General features: G+C 46.4%; 1 protein-coding gene across 4 annotated transcripts in view; it reads right to left on the bottom strand.

Annotated features, from left to right (window-relative positions):
• HELZ2 (helicase with zinc finger 2) overlaps window positions 1-18,977 on the bottom strand; it is a 127,605-nt gene extending 108,628 nt beyond the window's left edge. The window contains exons 1-2 of one of the 4 annotated variants that reach the window (XM_078651695.1): window positions 18,789-18,977; window positions 9,952-11,164 (exon numbers count right to left, since the gene is read on the bottom strand). In XM_078651695.1, coding sequence (XP_078507821.1) covers window positions 9,952-10,949 — 998 coding nt within the window. In that variant the 5' untranslated portion in view covers window positions 10,950-11,164; window positions 18,789-18,977. Of the gene's footprint in view, window positions 1-9,951; window positions 11,165-18,788 lie in introns of those variants that run through there. The other 3 variants (XM_078651698.1, XM_078651697.1, XM_078651696.1) reach the window with 3 other exon arrangements.
• Between the last annotated feature and the right edge of the window lie 1,755 nt (window positions 18,978-20,732).

Raw genomic sequence — 20,732 nt, 5'->3', positions numbered from 1 at the left:
ACACATTAAAAGCCAAATAATTTGTAATCCTTCGAGGGGCGTAAGGAAAAGGGGAGAGGGAGAGGTGGGCGGGTTGGTGCAGCCCTAAAAATCGCGGCTCACTGAGACGAGAACATCAAAGCGGCCGAAAGGTGCCTCGTGTGACAGCGGGGACGGGCACAGGCACACGGACAGCGGGAGTCACGGGGGGGGGGGGGGGGGGGGGCAACAAAGACACGGACAACGCTGTTCACCTGGTAAAAAAAGCTGTGTTCTTCAGAGGATTTTTAGGTCTCGCCTGTCGATGCGCATGCAGCAAGCGAGACTATAGGGGCTCATCTACTCTTTATCTAACTTGCAAGGAATCGTGGCGATTCCTTGCAGTGCCCGTGACTTTTAAGCTCAATGCGCATGCGCATTGAGCTTAAAAGCGCGTGCACAGCCGCCCGCATTCCTCCGACACCTTTGAAGTGAAGCTTAGCTTCACTTCAAAGGCCCGGCTTCCACGGCCGCCAGGCCACATCAAAGGCTTCCCCAGCACTGCCCCGCCCATCAATCACCCTCCCACTGCCACCCCCCTCCCTCTCCATATGGTGCGCTCTGCCTCAGGCCTCTGAGCCGTCCCTACGCTCCCCGCCCACCCCCATCCTTTTCTCCCACCTCATGTAATAGATGCCATCCCGATGCTGGTGACGCCCCCTCACCGAGGCTTAAGATACAAATTGCACCACCATCCCTTCTAAGCGCGCACTAGGGCCACTTATTGCACTAAAAGTCTTCAGATGAATTTAACACCAACCACTTCGCCCCAATTGTTAGATTACAACTGATTGGCAATGGGAGTATCAGAGCACCAGCCTCCGTCACTTGCGTTATCGACCGACACAACAGTAGAGATAATCAAGTGCTTTGGCCCAAACCCAACATGCTGAACGACCCAGCCAAACTCGACCCCCAAAAACGGGTTTACCCCTATTTCATTGGTGTGCCAAACCTGATGGCTTCACTAGCAACGTCACCATGCAGGAATGAAGTGATTTCCCCAGATTTGCAAGATGTTGCGCGCCCCCGTCACAATATTACCACTAACCGGTTAGCCATGTGGTATCAGAGCCCCTCGCACGAGCTCCAGTACGTTACACAACGGCACACCAACATTGTGGAATTAAGTGATTTGCCCAGAGTCGCACAATGTCGAGCATTCCCGCCGAAATTCAAACCCTGCTCCTCAGCAACCCTGACGACCGCTACAGCTGAAGGCCCTACTGTCCGCCTTTCGGACCTTTGCAAACGACTACCTCTGTGCTCTGTCTACACCAATCTCGAACTGCCTAGTTCTTGCTGCCTGCAGTTGTTACCACCAATTAGCATAAACACCAGTTTTCAGCCTATCAATATTTTCGCTACGTCAGGGTTCCCTCCCCTTCCATTCACAGTCGCAAGATAGAGCTTCCTAAGCAATATTTAAGTAACGTGCAGCATTCTCAAGAAACGCAAGCAGCTGTGAGGAAATCTTGCCAATTTATGAAATAAAGTGCACCAGTGCCCCGGCTAGGTGGCTGCACTATGTGCAAGCCAGTCACCGTCTGCTGGAAACACAGACAGAACTGAAGTGTCCACCCCGATTCAGTAAGACATTCACTAAGACATCTGGTTCTCCCGGCACCCAACCTGCCTGTCACGTGGCTGCACTCTGGCCAGCCCCGTCCCTGCATTGCCTTGCCAGTTTAATATTGATGAACCACTCCCTAGTTCAATCTCTGCATACCTTGTAATCCTGGCACTGACCACAAAACGTAAGAACAGCTGGCCACCCCTGAACCACTCCTAGGAAAACCAATATGACATCGTAGTGAATTGTAAATGCGCTGCCCTAATCACACCGATCCCCGATCAACAAGACCCACATAGCTGCGTCTTCTCGGGGCCCCCCCGGTACAGTTAAAGGTGGATTCACAATACACGGTCAATGGGAAAAACGCCGCCATAATGACACGATCCACCGTTCGGTCTACCAGAACCTACATAGCTGCGTCCCCTCAAGAGTGCTAAGGCTTTCTTCGTGGTATTGGCGCAACGCAAACAACTCAGAAGGTGGAGTCATTATACTAAAAGGAAACCGCACAGGCTTTCTGTATACTGTGACTGTGGGAGAATTAGTTAATGTTCCTGCGTTTGAGTTAGAGCTTTTAGATTTGTTTAAGGCTTTTTTTCTTTGTAATTCTTTAGCATTGCCTACAGGAAACAAAAATGCTAAAGATTTAAAAAAAAAACCCATAAACAATTCTAAAAGCACTAACTCTAATGCTGCGAGACCTATTGCATTTCCAATGCTTGTTTTAATTCCATGCATTTTTGGGTCAAATGTTGCTATTCTAAAACAGCAGTGTTTTTAAAGCACGACTAACCTCTTCCATATCCAATACCTCTGCGTGTGTGCATTTCTACCTTAACACACACAAGTAAGGTCCTACGAGACAGACACACAAGCGCACAAACACAACATAAATAAAAACATGCATGCAGAAAAGAGATACAAACAAGTACCGACCTATACACACAAACATGATTTCGTCGAGTTTCCCTTCCGAAAGAAAGTCAACATGTGTTTTTCCCCAGATGCCCCTCCTTCCTGAAAGTTGTGATTGCTCCTTTCAGCCATAATCCAACCATAAACGGATGCTTGCTGAACTCTCGAAAGTAAACCCCGTAGGAAGGCTAGAGCAATGCATGGGCGCTGACGTTTCCTCGCTGCCTTTATTTTGTAAACTGCTGCTGTCTGTTTCTTGGGCGCAGGCCTGGCTGCGTCGGCTGGCCCCGGGCTTCTGAGGGCGGGGGATAAAAAAAAAAAAAACAATATACCAGGGCACTCGGGATCAGTCCCTCTCACCTGTGCATAGGGCCACGGCTGCTCCTATTCTGGGACCGTGATCCTCGCAATGGCTGCTGCTCCGGTATGGGGGGGATGGAGGAGGTAATAAAGTCCACTGACAACTGTGATAATTGCGGGTCAGTCGTCCGGGGGCTGCAGTGCGACAAGAATCACTGGAAGGGGTTGAAGAGAGGATGTGGTCTCACGGCTGAACTGCCGACTTTGGAGCTACGAAACCAAGGTTCGAGCCTCTGAGTCGACTCCACATCCTGTGGTTCTGGGCAACACTTAATCTCCCCGTGCGGGCTCACGGACAGCGGGAGGGGGGACGGGCTCACGGACAGCGGGAGGGGGGACGGGCTCACGGACAGCGGGAGGGGGGACGGGCTCACGGACAGCGGGAGGGGGGACGGGAAAGGGATATAAAAAAAAATAATTAAAATATGCCGCTTACCTGCTAGCAACTCTACCTGCATGGCACACTGCTATAGGCTGCGTGATGGTAGTGTGGGAGAGGGGCGAGAGGCGAGAAGCTCGGGGGTAACATGGCGCAGCGAGGTTTCATGGAACGGGCAGAGTGCAGAGATTACTCACCACAGACCAGCAGAATAAACTAGGCACCGCATGGACAATATTCGTGAACGAAAGATTTTTAAAAAACGCGTGCAGGGTTCCGGGAGCGAGCCGCGGGGGAGAGCGGGACACGTCCATCCCGGCAACAGACACATTAGAAATGAGAATGAGAAAAACAAACCTTGAAAAAAAATAAGTACACGCCCACAGTGGACACGTCTTCACGACGTTGCGAAAAGCCTAAAAATCGTCGGAACGCCCACGAATCTGCTCCGGCATTGACGGACAGATCTCTGTTCCAATGGCTAGCCTCCATTTATGGAGCTAGCCAATGGAACAGAGGGGCGGGACATGAGCACACATACTCTAGACATAAGATTTCGCCTGCGCGAAAGGCTGCTTGCGCAGCTTTCGACAGGCGAAACCTAAAAAACCACAAACAAAAAAAAGTTCAATACAACAAAGACAAAAAGGTTTGGCTATATCTGTTACTTTGGGGCAGTTTTGGGGACAGGGTGGGTGAGGGTAATGACCCGACAGGGCGGGTCTGTGACCTTAGCCGTGAAGGAGGTGAATGAAGCACAGCGACCCCAGCGCAGATATCTAGAGCGCAAAATGCACGTTCAGGCAACCGACCACCAATCATCAGGTCACTGACAGAATGTGACAGGAGTAAGTCATGAGGGGAGGAAAAGAACAACAACAAGGACGAGCTTTTTATATAGCATTTCATATCGCGCTATTTGTCAACAGGTTTATTCATTTACACATATATAGCTTCTAGTTGTAAACACCTCTGGACAGTGCTAAACTGTTTGAGGTGAAATTAATAAAACCGCTCTATTTTGAAAAATAGGGAGTAAAACGCACTACACCGCCACCCTCATCGCGAATCACTTCCAAGAACGATCGATAGCAGATATAACTATTAAACCATTCAAAGGCATTCAGCTTATCAACCTTGGTAGATTGAAAGGCTGAGCTTGCCCTGCCGGGATTCGAACAACGTAAGCTGCAGGTCACCCCAGTTGGTTAGTTAACGCTACCTCAGACATTGTACAAATTCGAATATTGTAAGGCCTGCCCACTCGCTTGGAAATTCAAGCCCTTGAAGTGCAAAGGCCAGTATTGCATCCATGTCTAAACACTTAAAAATTGGAGTGCGAGACTTACTACACATGTATAGAAGAGACATAACACAAAATGAAAAGCCCCCACCCCCCAGCAGCAATGACGAGGGGACCGGAGTCTGCACGATTACACAGATATACATTGGCCTCGCGTTGAAAGGGGGCTCCTTGAAAGCTTGCCGGACAGAGGGGCGGCTCCACAGTGGCGGAAGAGGCCGCCTTCCTCCCTGACGTATTCCCCGAGCACCTCGACAACTGCTAAAACTCCATCCCACAGAGGTAAGCCCTGCAGACCTGGCCATTTGGCTAACCAACTTGACTCTGCCAGCGCCTCGATACCCTCACGGGCGTCAAGAAGCGCTCCACAAACCAACTGACTGACTGATTGATTGTAACCCACCGCACTTAGGCTGCAAAGAGTGGGCTCGGCAGCACAACGCATCCTATGCACTCGCAAGGCAACGGAAGACATGCAGAACTGCACACAATATTCCCTACCCGCGCTTCACTGCAAAGTAGGGTTTAATTGCAGGGTGTCTGCCGCCTGCTATAATTGTCGCGTCCTTTGATGAAAGGCCCGCTGAGCACAGGGGGTACAGAGTCCTGCTGTCATTTCTGCAAAGTACAGTTTGATCTCACCGGCCGTGCAACGGTCACAACAAAAGCCACGGGTAACTGGGGGTTTGCACCATAGGGAGTTATGCTGTGCAACAGTTCTCTTCACTAATGAAAAGCTTCAGCAGAGTTTTTGAAAGAAGCCACATGGGCTTGTGTGCCAGGCCCACAAAATGTTTCCATGTCACACAGACCGAGCACCCTCTCGTTGACGGTCAGACAGCAACAGGTGCAGCGCCCTCCCGACCGTCCCCGACTACCGACAATTATGCACAAAGCACACTTGCAAAAAGAAGAGAAAACCGTCCGCGTGCACTGAACTGCAGACCCGCGCGCCGCTGCTCACATGCAAATTAATTCAGACACTCTATTCATCACCACCCCCTTTTCTGAATCGTTTTTGGCCACTATAGGTGTGGCAGGGTATACTCAGACATGAGTCCCTTGCTCACTGCTCCATCAGGATTCAAGCAAGCCGGGCCGACGAGGCTGAAATGCCAGAAACCGGTCCCCGGTAGCTTGTCTCCTTTCTGGTGAAGAATTGGCTTGGTAGTTTGGTCTGCCCTGTTCCCATGATGCACTGGGCCAGGGACAGACTAATTTGCATATAGGCAGGTTCTGAGATGGGATGGGGCAGTGAGCTAAATAACGGTGATGGATCAAGCCCTGATCTTTGGACTGGGTAAGAGTGGTCTGCTTAATTCAGACACTCTGTTCATCACCACCCCCTTTTCTGAATCACATGTAAACCGAGCTGCAGTTACCAGCATTGCAGGTGGGTGGGGAACTACAACCACATTATGCAGCCGCTGCTACTGAAAGGCGGCAAGATCACGCATGGCCATGTAGTTGGTAGGCACTTGCTCAAATCACATCCTAAATCACTCAGCGCCCCCTAAACGACATATCACCCAAGTCTGTGGATATTTTAGCTCCCTTCAGGTAAACCCACAAAATAAACTAGATGACACGAACACTGCCAAGAATGCCATTCACCTCGCAATTAAAAAATATCCTCATTAAGCAAGTGTAAAGCGTATTATACATCGTGCTATCTACAAATAACATTAAATATGTACGCATGAGACCTACAACCATTTTGCTTACTTTGGCTGAAACACAACTGGATATTGTGCAAGAACATCGCAAAAAACAAAAACGGACAATGTGACTAAATGTAAAGACTGCAAAACAGGACAAGTTTATTATCGGTGTGCCCCAAGTTCAACTCGTGCTTTTCACAGCATTGGGAGAGAAAAATCCGGGGAGTTGGTATGGATTAAAACTAGCTGCTCTTGCACGCACAACGAGTGGTGCGCGTGCCACTGCGACCCATATGCTTTTAATTATCGCGCCCGTGTCTGGACACGATCAATGAAACCACATGACGGCCTATTGGTGTCTATTACGAGCACCAAGCACGCAATAGACACCAATAGGCCAATTGGGCAGTCTTTTATTAAAAGATGCACGCAAAGGCCAATGGGGTAGCACAAAAGGAAAAGCACACGCACGAGCGTGTGCGATTCCTAGGTCAGTGCTGAAACCTCATTTTTTCACTTACTAAAGGTCTTGCGTTGCACGAGCACTGCTGAGCAGTGCAACGCAGGCGCGAAACCTAAAAAGCACCTAACCTTCTGGCTTGAGACAGCTCTACACCCACACTGTTTGCTAAATTATCGGAATCACCGAGGGAGCAAGACAAGCGAATTGATTTAACTCCCGTTTTTGAGAGCCCAAATGCCAGGAGAAGTTGAAATTTTTACACACTTTTTCCCCTGAAAAAGTATAATAATTGGCTTTTCGATGAGTTGATCTTTAAGTAATGAAGGTCGGCATAATTTAAACCTTTCAGAGTAAGATCAAAGATTACAATATCATTTGCATAAAGCAGACAAGTTAAAGAGTGACCTCCAATACTTGGTGCAAAACCTTTTCCCTGTGCGATGAAGTTGGGAAGATTGTGCTTATATATCATGAAAAGCAAGGGGCATGTAAACATCCTGGCCTCAGACCTTATTTTGTACGGGAATCCATGGATAGGCCCAGATCACCGCCCATTAGAACTTTACACCAGGTTGAAGAGGGGATTCCAGCAACTTTGCTACATTTAATCAGTGCTTTTCAGAGTTTAGTTCTACCCCAGTGTTGGACGATCAACCTTACAAAAGGCTGTGGAGAAGTCTATAAATGCGGCATTTACTGAGGAGCCCCGGATTGTTACATATTTTTCATTTATGAGCTGCAAAGCAGCAATATTATCGGATGTGCCATGGAATTTCTTAAAGCCAGTGTGTTCCAGTGGGAGACCTTACTGCTCTCGACCTAGGCATTAAGATGAGCTAACTGGCACCAAGTAAAAACCTTGCTGATCGAATCCAATAGGGCCATTTGACTGTAATTGGAGGGGAGTTTCTATAGCCTTTTTTAGGCAGTAGTATGACGACACTTCCATCCCATGAGGAGGGGACTGTACTTCTAAGACCGCAATATCTAAAAACTGGGTGAAGAATTGTTGCCAGAGGGTGGCCTCTTGTTTAATAACTGAAATTGGGCCCTCGTTAGGGACCAGTACACAAGGGATCAATGCTTTGATTGAGGACTCAATTTCACCTATCAAGAAGGCTCTAAATGCCTTGTCAAACTTTATTTACACTGGCATAATTACCGGAATATCGCATTATGTGAATTTCCCTAAATTGAGCCTTTACTTAGTGTAATTACGCAAAGTTTGCAGTATTACTGTAAACGTGCAGTTCACTCTAAAAATTTACCACAAACGCACTGGAAGAACAGAATGCAAATGGTGGAGTGTGGAGCATTAGTTTAAATGAGTCCTTGTGCCAAAAGCCGACGTGAGAGTGCAGGTCACCCTCAAACACAGCACGAAATGACGGATTTACACTTCACAGAAACACATTATTTTGCTATAATTTCAAGGAATTACAAGAAAGTAAATTGCACAAATCTCACACACCCCATTGCTCACTACCCTGGAAGTCAAGTGTGGAAAGATCTCTACCAATGGCAGAAATTGGCCAACAATATGCATCACGGGGGTAATTTATTGTGAATGTGGAGAGACGGTGGAGCTGTAAGTAGATAAGTGGCTAAAACATGGGGAAAGATGGAGCTGAAAATAGTGGTCAGCTGAAGAGTAGGTTGTGGAAGTCTGTAAGATGGACATAGTGGAGTAGAATTACTACAAAAGCCTGAACCAGCGGCTTCACCCAAGCCTTGCCAAAGGCTTCAACCAATCGCATGGGCCCAACCTCTCTTAGATTAGGGAGTTCCTTTTTAAGGTCTGGCTTGACAGTGCAACAATCCACAAGATGTAGTGATACCAATTCTAAAAATATACATTTGGTCTTTGGCTCCACCCAGTTAAGAATTATTTTCTCACCTCAAAATATTTGGTGTATAATTCTGCCATTCCCAAAGTGCTTACACAGGAATTGATGCACTATTTTACATTTGAAAAGTACGGTTAATCGTCATGCTTTTTGTTACATTCAATTCCTTGTTGCCCATAAGTATTCAATACAGATAGTAATCCTATCTTGCTACCTTTCCCCAAAGTTGGAAAAGCAGGCTTTAATATAATAAGCAGTATTTTCCATGCACTGCATGCAAAAAGCATTAGTGAATGCCTTTGTTTACTTGCATTGGCACATTAAGGCCAGACCAAATGTCTTTTCCATTGTAGTGTATTTAAAGGATTGTCATTGAAGAACATTAAAGATAGTCAAGCAGTTTCTGCTCAAAACAAACATATTGAAGATCAGCAAACCGCAGTCAGTTTAAAATACTCGATTTCTGCAAATCCACCATTTATGACCGTATAGTTTGTAGGCATCATATAACTGCACAAAGTACTTGGGAAGGTGAAAAAAGGTCATTCATAAACCATAAGAATTGACATCACAATAGATTAGGCACATAAAGGAAAACGAGGTAAAAAGTGAAAGTGCCCACAGGGAAACGATGTAGTAGGATATATCTATATCAAGGCAAAATAGCTGTTGGTTAAGTTTGAGAAGACATATCTGCAAAAGATTATAGATACTGGAAATGGTCCAATAGCTGAAGCCCAAAATAGCACATCCAGTCTGAGTATTGCTTTAGAACAATTCGAACCATAAGTATAGATTACTGACCGCAAAAATCTAGGTGAAACTTGCATCCAGGTAAAAATGTTATGAACCGAACGATGTTCTAATACGTTGGTTCGTAAAAACTCGAATTCAGTGTGGGTCATAATATCCAACTCAGGACTTGGTAACTTTTTGATGTTTTTTGCAATCGGATTAAGGTCACAAAATATTGATACATCACATGACCATTTGGTATTTAGATGGGACACACAATTCATTCCTCTTCCAGATACGAATACAATATGTGGTCGCAATCACATTTTAGGAGAGGCTGCATTTAATGCAGCAGTGTACCTCAAGAATAGCAGGTGGAAATTCAAGGAGGGAAGAGAGGTAGGAGGAAAAAAACAAGCTTATCAGGACCACCACTGGAAAATAATATAAAGCACCCAATGGTAACTCTGGGGGCATGCAAAGAGTGCTAAATGGGCCAGACGGTCCTCACCGCTTCTACAAAACATAGGAATTATCTGAAAACCCATTTTCAAGGTATGCAGTTAGTTTCAGACCAAGTCATTCTCCACAGCCTACTCCTAGGAAAAGTGGTTAATGGGTAACAAAATTTCAATTAATCATTACAACTTATTAACATATAGTAATATAGAGGTTTTATTCTATACTCCCTCACCTTTGACAGAGTGCAAAGCTGATCTTCCCACATGGGGGACTTCGGTACTCCCACACGGTCAGCGTGTCGTCGGACATCATCTGTGTGTGTTCCAGTGATGCACAGTGGCGCTCAAAATTCTCCTGGGAGTCAGCAGTCACTAAACACACGCGACAGTAGAACACAGACTCCTCCAGTACCTCCAACTCCCCAGTCAGTGGGTTTCTCAGGGGTGGCGCCAGCAAATCAGAACGTGCCAGCTGGCCATGCCGCTCTGCCTCCCAGACCATCATCTCCACCTCGCTGTGTGCATAGTTGCATCGCTTGGCACCATGCCTGCACGGCAGTCGACGCAGGATGAACCGACAGGGTTGCAGGTGCCGCAAGGCAGGTACAGGGCGAATCTCACGGTAATGTGTCTTGCGTCCCTCCTCAGTAAGGACATGTACCAACAGACACTCAGAAAAAGAATGGCTTTGGCAAAGTCCAGCAAGTGGCCAGGGAGAGATTCTGGGGGGTTTGTAGTAAAAGCAAGTCTCACAAATTTCCTGGAATTGGCCTCCATACTCCTCCAGGATGTCCAAACCGGTTGCAAGGATACTCTTTGTGGGTAGAGATGCTTGCACCGTCTTTTGTTGCGGCTGCATAAGTCTTAAACGCAGGTCATTGCGGTGCAGGTTTAGGTCTTTCTCAAGGGTCCACACCAAAACCTCCTCTTTACTCCAGGCAAACGTACATCTGTTTCTGTGTCTTTCGCAGCCTGAGCCAGCCCGGTAGTACCAGCAGACTATATACTTGGTTGGGATAGGGTAATCCGGCCTCCGGCGGATCTCCCGCCATTGGGCAGTTCGGGAGCCCTTCTTCTGGCCTAGGAGGGTCAAAGCAGTGCATTTGTGGTTCCAGGGCCGCAGGACGAAGGTGCTCTCATCCTGTCTCACGCTGCACACGGAGCAGACCAGACGCAGCTCCAAATGACTCTGAAGTGTTTCCAGTGAGCCCAGTCCATTGCAATAAGCCATCGCACACCCAATAAAATATATAGAGTTGATAAAAAAAAACGTACTAAAAACCTACAGCTGCAAAATTCTGACTGCGATAGTCAGACTAGTACAGTAGTACAGACGTTTGGACTAGTCCTGAGGTAAGTGACTGAATGAAGGAGCCACATCAGCAAAGTCATAGCACTCCGAAGTCAGCCGTCTCAGGGTTGACCAATAAAATTCATTCTGGAAACCTGGAACAAAGAAAATAATAGTTATACGTAATACATTGAAATTACAGATTACACATGCCCACCAGTGACAAGATTTGGTCCATAGCTAACGCTGGATAATATGGCATGGCAGACTAACCACCTTACGGGAAATTCAGACAATGAAACACTAGACTGAGGCAGTCAGACCGCATGCAAGACTATAATTGAGTCAATAAGTTGAACATTAAAAGAAACGTGTATGTTAAATCTCCAGAAGTTTCCTATAGGCAAGTTGTTATTGGCTTTTTGATTCTGCAGATAAAATAGCAGAAATTGTGGCCAACATTGGCATCATATGGTGCCCACATTGACACACTATTCGATTTTTAAACTAGTATATCCTACTAGTCATGCTGGGTTTGTGTAACACTACCCTTTCCCAAAATCTACCATCTCTCACGATCTGATCCCTCTCCATAGTACATTACTTGAATGCTAATTTTGCCTTCTTGAACATCTCGCCGCTTATTTTTTTGGTAGCCTTGTTAAAGACCTTTTGTTGCCAATACATTAATATATATATATGTATGGTGTGCTTTGGTCAACTCCTTTGCTGTTCATTGGGGGAGTTTCTTGTCTAGCTCAGTTCACTGTTTTTTGTTTGATGGCTTTCTTTCTATTTTTCAGCCTCTGGAGCATGTTTTCTTTACAATATTTCCAACTGAAGTTGCATGTATCCTTCCACTGGCAACATCATGGAACTATTTTTTTTATTTGCCTTTTAGAAGTCGAGGAGAAAGTAGATTTTCTTTGCTGTATTCCTCGTTACTTCCCCTTCACGGTCCATTAAAAAAAATATACCTTTTAGCCAAAGACCTGCCAGCTGCATACTGTTACAGAAAAACTCACAGTCATCTACCAACAGTGGATTAAACTTGCAATCCATTGCAAAATTGGCATCCGTGCTTTGAGACACGTGGATATGCCAGGGGCATTCTTGGAATGAGTTTTCTTGAGAAAACTCCAATCAAATATTGAAATAGTATTTTCTCAAAAGTTAATCCTTTCTAAAAGGATCGCTGTTGCATGCACGTGTTGTCACATCACAAATGATGCAGAACCACAGCCGTTTGTCATATTTTTTTGCTTCTGTCAAACTGAACAAGCACTGGCAAAACAAATAGCTCGCTTCTTGTTTTCAAAATGGTGCGACAGATTGGCTTTGCCAATGCTTATTTATTGTTATCTACAATGCTCACATTCTTTCATTTTTAAATAGAAAATGTATTCTGCAGCTGCTGAGGCTTCCTCCTGTCGTCCTCCACCCTATGCTACTGTTCCTCATCCAATCCCTCTCGTTTGTATAATTATCCCTCCCCTCCTTTGTACGGTGGTCTAAATGACATTTTTTTTTCGCCTGCTTGCACCTAATAAAACCTACCTGTATATAAATATACTGCTGGTTTGGGGTGATCTATGGGATGGGACAGAGTACACTGGGCGAGGCTATGACTGAGCATGTAGGGGTTATTTGTACTTACCATTGCTTTCCCCCTTAGGTGAGTAAATAAAGGAGCCTTTCTTTTTTGTCATGCTTAAACCTGTTTACTTGTTAGACTGCAGCATGTGGTATATTGCCTAGTAACCACAATGCGGTCCACCCCCCTCATTGCTGGTGCCCCACCCCAACCATACCTCACACTTGCCTCACAGACATTCAGAACCCACAAAGAGGCATGATCATCTCACTCATTAATAATCTACGTAAGGATCCAGCACAAAACGCCCCGAAGAACCTCATTGCCCCAATTACGCCTACCCCAACTCAACTCAAGTCCCTTCATGCTTCACTGTGTCAGTCAGTCCTAATGAGTGGGAACTCCTAGTCCTATCCAAGCATCAACGCTTGTGCGGGATGTCCTTACCGTCCCATCCCCTTGGCTGGTGGTGGTAATCAATGGAGGAATCACTCCAAAAATTGCGAAATCCCTGCGTCCAGCTGAATTCAATATGGCAAAGTAATTCCACTTACTTATAAAGGATATTTTTAAAGAAGTTCCAATGTCAAAAATAAGGTTACCATTTTGTTTGAAAAGTTTACAGCAGTGTTTCAAATCAGCAAGAGTGTACCAATAGTTTGCTATTTTAACTAAATAGCTTTGGTGCCTTGCAGTCCCATGTAAGGAGAGAATTTTGTTTTCAGACACTTTGTGATTAGAACTTTGGAAAGGGACTCTCTCCTGTACGTTTTAATGGAACGTCCACCCCTGCCCTCCACGCTACAAGAGTAGCAAGTTTCTATGAATCTTTTATGTTGTCTGTGCTGTTCTAGTTTGCAAGAGAAACATTCCTTTCTGAGGAAGACTGCGGTTCTCTTTTCTTTAAAAATCCTTCGTATTGACACTACTAATACATCAAATTGCACAGTATAAGGTCAAGTGACAAGGTGTTCGAATACACAAACATACAAATGACCAATAAAAATATATTGCGCTATGAGCGACGCAGCAATAATTGCTAAGACCGATAAAAATCGCGTTTATGTTTGAATCAGATATATCCTTCGAGGTGAGATCGGAGTTGGAGCTTGTGAAATATAAATAGTACTGAAACATTCAAACTAATAAGTAAAGAGAATGTCCTAAAAGTAAAATAAAGCAAATTAAGGGTAGACCGGAGGGCCATTTCCTTGGTCATACATGTTCACTTATGCTCGCTTAGTTAAGGCAGGGGGTGGTGGCGCAGCATGCTTGTGTCGAGAGCACAGCAAGCTCAGAACGAATCTCAATTGGAAGGGTGAGAAATCAAAAACAGTGAATTAGAGGCAATTCATAACGGAGGTACTGGGTCGGTTCGTTGTATCCTACCTAGAAGGGAGAAGGAACAAATCTGAACAACATTGGCAATGCATCAGAGTTCCGCCTATAAAATGAATAAAGAGCTGTTTTCATCAATCATTGTCCGAAAGAAGGAAAGAGCTCCCTGACATAACACGGGAGAGGATGTAGCGCAGCGGCCAGAGGTGCTGACTTGAGAACTGGGAATCCCGGGTTCGAGTCTGGGCAGCCCAACATCCTGGGATTCTATGCACATCTCAGACCTTGGATGCTAATGACAAGGGTAACTCGTCATGGAGTTTCCATTGATTTCAATGGAAAGTGGTTGTAAATCTTTCCAGGGCCTTAGCATCCAAGTGGTTAACCACTTGGATGCTAAGGCCCTGGAAAGATTTACAACCACTTTCCATTGAAATCAATGGAAACTCCATGACGAGTTACCCTTGTCATTAGCATCCAAGGGTTTCTGTCCGGGTGATAATTTATTATATAAATAACCTGCAATAGTAAAAGGCAAAACTTTACGAACAAATAGTTCCACCAAAGTGGATGTTAACTGATAAGAGAAGCAGACGAGGAACAAGCATTGGTAAGTGCAGGAAAAACTGCATCAGCCAATAAATATGGATGAAAGGTAAGTGGCACACTAAGGAACCAATGAGAAGCCAGGAAAGAGAGGTCCCTTTTAAGTTCATAGTAAAAACAATAGATTTCTCAAGCACAGCGCAAGCGCTGTGCAAGCAAAACCAAAAAAGGGGAGGAGAGTGCAAAGGCCTTCCACTGTGAGAGAACATTTACACCAGGCCTACAAGTATGAATCGGGGTAGCTTAAGATATCAGCTAGAAGAGGCAGTGATGGAAGAACCTGCATATTCCACAAATAACCACAGACCTCAAGTTAATTCACTTAAACTGTGTAGTAGAGGGTAGTAGCATAAAGTACTTTTCTTATCTTAATACAACACACCATTAGGACCCTGACTTGTTATTGTATGCTCTACAGAGTTCTGGGTCCCCAACTCTACACCACCTCCCGAGTTAGCATTGCATTGCCATGCTTCACTACCCTCAGGAATGAGCATCCTGGGTACCTCCCCCCTTCAGGTACCCTCAGGAATTAGCATCCTGGGTTACCTGGCACTCACTTTTCGTTCCATTGGTAGGAGCAGCTCATTCTGAACTGCCACAGTATTCAAGCTAGTCCTAACTGAGGACACCTAAGTAGGTGGAGACCAGTTTGTGGTTGCTTGTGTTTCTGTCTAAAGTGGGCCAGACCGGCAGTTCAGGCTTGACTGTTGTAAGGAAGTGGGTTTCTGTTGCAGTAACCCCCTCACTTTTTGCCCGATACCTGATACACTTTTCCTTGGTGTACCCTGGGTCCCTGCCAATCAGGTACCCAGGGCCTGTGTTCCTTCCCTAAAAACTGTACTAAAGCCCGAACCCAATTGGCATCTCTGGCCACATGTCAGTCCCTGGTAAATGGTACCTGAGGTACCCAGGGCATTGTGACCAGAGAAGACCCCTAAGGGCTGCAGCACTTCCTGTGCCACCTTTAGGGGCCTGTACCCTGACACACACACACTGCCTTTGCAGGCAAGGTGGCCCGGTGCAGAACTAAACAAAGAGTCAACATGGCACACATCCCTGTGTGCCATGCCCACAAACCCACTGACTTGGCATACATCAGCCACCCCTCTAGCTAGGTGCCCTATGCCAGTGGTGTGGGCACAGGTGCATGAGCCCTGTGCCCCTACAGTACCCAGGGCTATCCTGGGCACTGTAAGTGCAGTGATGCCATTCAGAGTATATAGTGCTGGGAGGTTGTCATTACGAACTCCACAGCACCATAATGGCTACACTGAAGACTGACAAGTTTGATATCAAACTTCTCAGCACATTAAACCCACACTGATGCCAGTGTGGGATTTAATGTAAAATGCACTACAGAGGGCATCGTAGAGATGCCCCCTGAAACCTACCCTACAATCCACGGCACGAGAGGCTGCCTAGGCTGCCACACAGCAGACATGTTGCTGGACCCCAGGATGGAGAGCCCCCCCCCCCCCCGCTCTCCTGTGCCTGCAACAATGCACATCCTGGGCGAGGTGCTAGGTCTCCTCCCCCAGAATGGGCAGGGGGAAGCTTCAAAGGCATGCCACCTTTGTGAGCTTTTCCAGGCCACTTGCTGTACTCAGCAACTGGCCCCCACCAGTTCTGACCCCCACTCTGGCGGGAAGACTGGCTGGAAACCCTACGTCAAGAAAGGGGGTGTGCCAGCCTGTGCCAACTCCACCCCTCAGGTGGAGGAGGCGAGGTGAAGCACGACTCCGGGCTACCGCCATCTTGTGGATGGGGAGCCCTACCCACTCACAGCTAGGCTCCTGCCCCCCTCCCACAGGAGAGGAACAGGTTAGTGGGTGTACCCACCCCAGGAGAGGGACCTATTGGTCCCTGCCCTCACCCTACCCGTAACGCCCCTAAATTTAGTATTTAGGGGCACCCTGAACCTTCCTTCCTCAGTTCCCGATACCGAAACAAGTAAGAAGATCAAGAAACAAGAAGACCTGCCGTGCAGCTGCTAAGAAGAGGACAACATCAACTGACTTGGCCCCAGCCCTACAGGCCTGTCGACCCTTGAACCTGCTCCTGCAAAACCCCGGCTCCTTCTGTGGTCAGCAACCTCAAAAAGCCCGGCGGACGGGACTACCTTGTGACTCTACCAAGACTAGGACTCCCACGAGCAGTGGTTCTGCTCAAACAGCAATACCCCTGGTGCCAGCCAGGACCAGCGAATCTAGCCCCCTCTGCACCCGCCGAGCCCGGCCTGTGCCCGAGTTAACAAAGACCCTGAGGACGTCCCCCGGCGATTCTGACCTGGAATCCAGTGCCCAAGGACCCTCCGACAACCCCGACAACGCCTGCAGCCTCAGGACAGGGGACCCCTCCAACCGCAACCAGCAGGGGGTACGATTTCCCAACCTCAAAAGACACCCCTGCACCCGGTGCCCCAAAGGCCCCCTGTGTCCAACTCCTGGGTGCCTACCTATCCTCCAAGCAATGGTGTCCAAACATTTTAGAAACACAACCCACTTTTTAGAACAAACTTGTGACACCTTTCTATAATGGATATGAGGAAGACGATTTTTTAATGTAAATAAAACATTGTGAGGTAGCGCAATGTTATCTTCAGACGGCACCTTTTGCATTGAAATGTCCAGTAAATTTGCACAGGCAGTTTTACTGATAAAACAATGCAGCATTTCTAGAAGTGTGAAGCATCATTGAAGTGTAGGCGCTATATAATAGTAGGATTAAAGTACCACCTGCTGTACATTATCTGGATATTGTAAGTCACACAGGGGTACTATAACCATATAGAGGAAAGAGGCCTTTGGCCTCGCTCCCTTTCAGGTTTGTGGAACTCAGAGGTGATTTGCAATATTCTTATTATGTACACCAGAGGGTATTTATCCCACATAATACATGGTCACACCATCACCTTTCCCACAAATCACTTAAAATCTTGGTGCGTAGCCCTTTAATGTGAAACAGTGTGCATGTTTGCAAACAAAGAATACAAATAAAACCTCTAGTGCAAAATTCAACACATCAAAAACCTGTTAGATAATTGTTGCAATTAGAGATTAGAAAAACTTCAATACAAACAGTAGCTCGGAACATATAGAAACATACAGAAATGTTCTGGCTTTTCTCTATCTAAAGAGTGGGGAAAAAAACATTCTCTCTCTGCTTGTAACGGTAAACTATTAAAATAGGATTAACAGAATCCCATGTATTATATCAACAAATACAGATGGGCAACTGGATTACAGGGACGTTTTTCACCAAGGGTTACTGAGTGACATTAAAATATACAACATGAGCGAAGCTCATTGTCTATTAATGTCACTCAGAACCTCAAAGTAAAAAACATCCCCTTAATTCACTTTTCACGGGCAGAGTAGTATTTCGGGGGTGCCATACAAAACACTGTCTTTTATCTATCCCTGTCCAAAAGGGGGGGGGGGGGAGAAAACTCTTACCTGCCCTCCGTGACCAAGCTCCACCCCCTTCTGCTTTCAGTCAAAGTAGACAAGCAGAACTGTGGGGACAGGCTCTCAGGGAGGCCTGTACTGAAATGCCTGTATGACACCACAACAGTGGGTGAAGTATACATGGCAAGATTTTAGAACAGCAAAGTGGGAGATTTTGGAAACTAAATGGAGGGGGAATGTATTTTCCGTATCTACTTCTATTTAAGCTTTGGCAATTTCATGTAAGAAACAGTTAAAATAAATAAAACTCCAGCCTGAATAGGGTCTATTGGCATGTATGGCAATGAGTTTTTTTTTTATCAACTGTTGGTGTGTCATAGCAGGGAGTAGTGAGATGTAGAAACTGAAATAAACCAGAGAGGCTCTCTATAAGAACCATGCATAAGAAAACAAAGTTTGAATGACAATGATTATTATTAGAAGAGCGTGGCAGCATGGGTAGTAATAAAGCTTTATTTTTATAAGTCAGGTACCTATAAAGTGGAGACCCATCACAATTAAAACAGTAAAGCTCTAATTATTATTACACGTGTGTTATTGGGTAAAGTGGGGGGCAGATCTGCAGGGGGACACTGTGCTAATAAGGGTTTATGGTCAGGAGGGGCAATAGTTAGAGGCTGTCTAAGGAAGGGGTGAAAAAGAGCCAGTGGCCGATTAAGATCCCAACTTCAGCATCAGGTGCAAAGAATGAAAGTGGGGTACTTTTGTAAGGGCTGCCCCGGGGGCCGTGGCTCTCTTCTCCACATGCCTTTCCCTCGGTTTCCCAGTTACCTCTCTCTTGATACCTCCACACCCGCGTGTAGGGCTGTGACTGCTCTTCTCTCCCGGCCTCGGATCCTCCTGGTCCTCCCTGGTTGCTCCGCCGCCTCAGTCTCTCGCAGCTCCTGTGCTCCGGTCCCTCCCGCTCTTAATTTATACCAGCGGCTCCCTCCTCCTTCTGCCGGGAGCAGTTTCGTTTCTGCCGCTTTTGAAAGTTCCCAGACAGCTCCAGGAAGTTACATCAGAGCGCGAGAGCCGTGCCCAGCCAGACGGGACCGGAGCCGAGGCCTACACCCGAAGGCCGCCTCCAGAGGCCTAGCCCGGCCCCCTGCGACGCGCCCCCATCACAACCCGCCCGCCTCCGACCCACCTCCACCCCGCCCACCTCCGACCCACCCCACCCGCTTGTGACCCACCCCCGGCCCGTCCGCCTGTCCTTGAAGCCCAGCCTCCGACCCTCCTCCACTCTCCTCCTTTCCACAGACAGCACGAAGCGCCGCGTCCACCAACCACAGCCCGGCCGACTGCCTCCGAGGCCCGCAATCCAAGCCGCCCACAGCCCGGCCGCATGTCGTAGAGGCCCGGCCTCCGAGCCAAAGCCAGCCCGGCCCAGCCACCGAGGCCCCATCCCTGCTGCCGCCCCTCCTTGGAGCGGGCCCTGCCTCCTGTTTCCATCCACGCGGCTCCCGCGGCAGAAGATGGCCGCAGGCTACCTGAGCACGCGCTCCGCGAGCAGGCGCAGGCAGTAACTGCCAACTCTACCCATTTAAAATCATTTTAAATGGGTAGAGTTGGCAGTTACTGCCTGCATTTGCGTTTCAAATGTCCGATCTTGCAGCAGCATACTTCCAAAGCCCATACATTACAGTAACCCGATTCAAGACCCCATTCTCCCGATCTATTTATTTTAAATCTCCCTCTTTGCTCTTATTAAATGTTGGCATGTATGAAAATGTGCTTTCAGACACCGCACCCTCAAGAACTGACCACCTGCGGTTTTTTTGTATTTGAAAGGGAGAGGAATATCACTTCTCTGTCCTTTTTAAGGAGAGAGTATGGGGCACGTCTCAGTATCAAACATATACTCTGAGATAATGAGTATTTATTTCCATGTTCATATTTGCATTCAGGTGCTGGAAGGTAGGCTGCTACAGTTCTTGGAAAACTGAAACTAACAGTTTCTCAGAATCATCTGACTGGTATTTTACCCAATTGGCCAGTAATATTTTTTTTAGCAGAGAGGTAAAAAAAAGTGGGGGAAAAGCTGTTATTTTTTTAATGTAGGCCTGAAAAGGGAAATGTAAAAATAGAACTGTTTAAAGGTATTTTAGCGCAGGTTAAAAAGTTTCCAAATTAATATTAAAGTCATCTGAAATAGCATTGCCATGTTATAGTGGATTGTGCCCACATTTGTGTTTAAGTAAGCTCCTGGTAATTTCAGAATCTCAAATCATAAACAGATAGCCAGGTATTTGCTTCTGAGAAAGATGACAGCCCTGTTTGCTGTTGAGGTAACTAGATTGAACCGTTTAAGAGGTAAGAGAATTGTCAATAATTCTCAGTAATCGGTGTTATGTTATGAAATGTGATGTCATAATCGAAGAGGGCTGTTGAATTTGATAAAATATCTACTTCTCCAAGGGACAGTATACTTGTGGTTGAATTGTTGTGAGGCGAGGATAGAAGTGCTAATAAATCTCTGTGATGTATTCATCGTTTTATTTATATTGGCATGCGTCAAACACTTTTTAGCAAACGATGCCTCAGAGTAACAGTTTAGCAAATCTTTTTTTTCTTCACAAAACGTACTTCCTTGTTCACATTTTATTGTAGAAATAAACAATCACCAATCTTGTGCCCAGCCTTCTGCATATATTGGCATACAATCAAGGAGCATTTTGAGTGTATTAGTCTTGAATTGTTATATTTTGCAAACCTGTACACATTTTTATACTG

This window comes from Lissotriton helveticus, chromosome 7 (genome assembly GCF_964261635.1).
Source record: "Lissotriton helveticus chromosome 7, aLisHel1.1, whole genome shotgun sequence".
Lineage (NCBI taxonomy): Eukaryota > Metazoa > Chordata > Amphibia > Caudata > Salamandridae > Lissotriton > Lissotriton helveticus.
The sequence above is the reverse complement of the archived record's forward strand: the minus strand, read 5'-3'. Positions and strand labels throughout refer to the sequence as shown.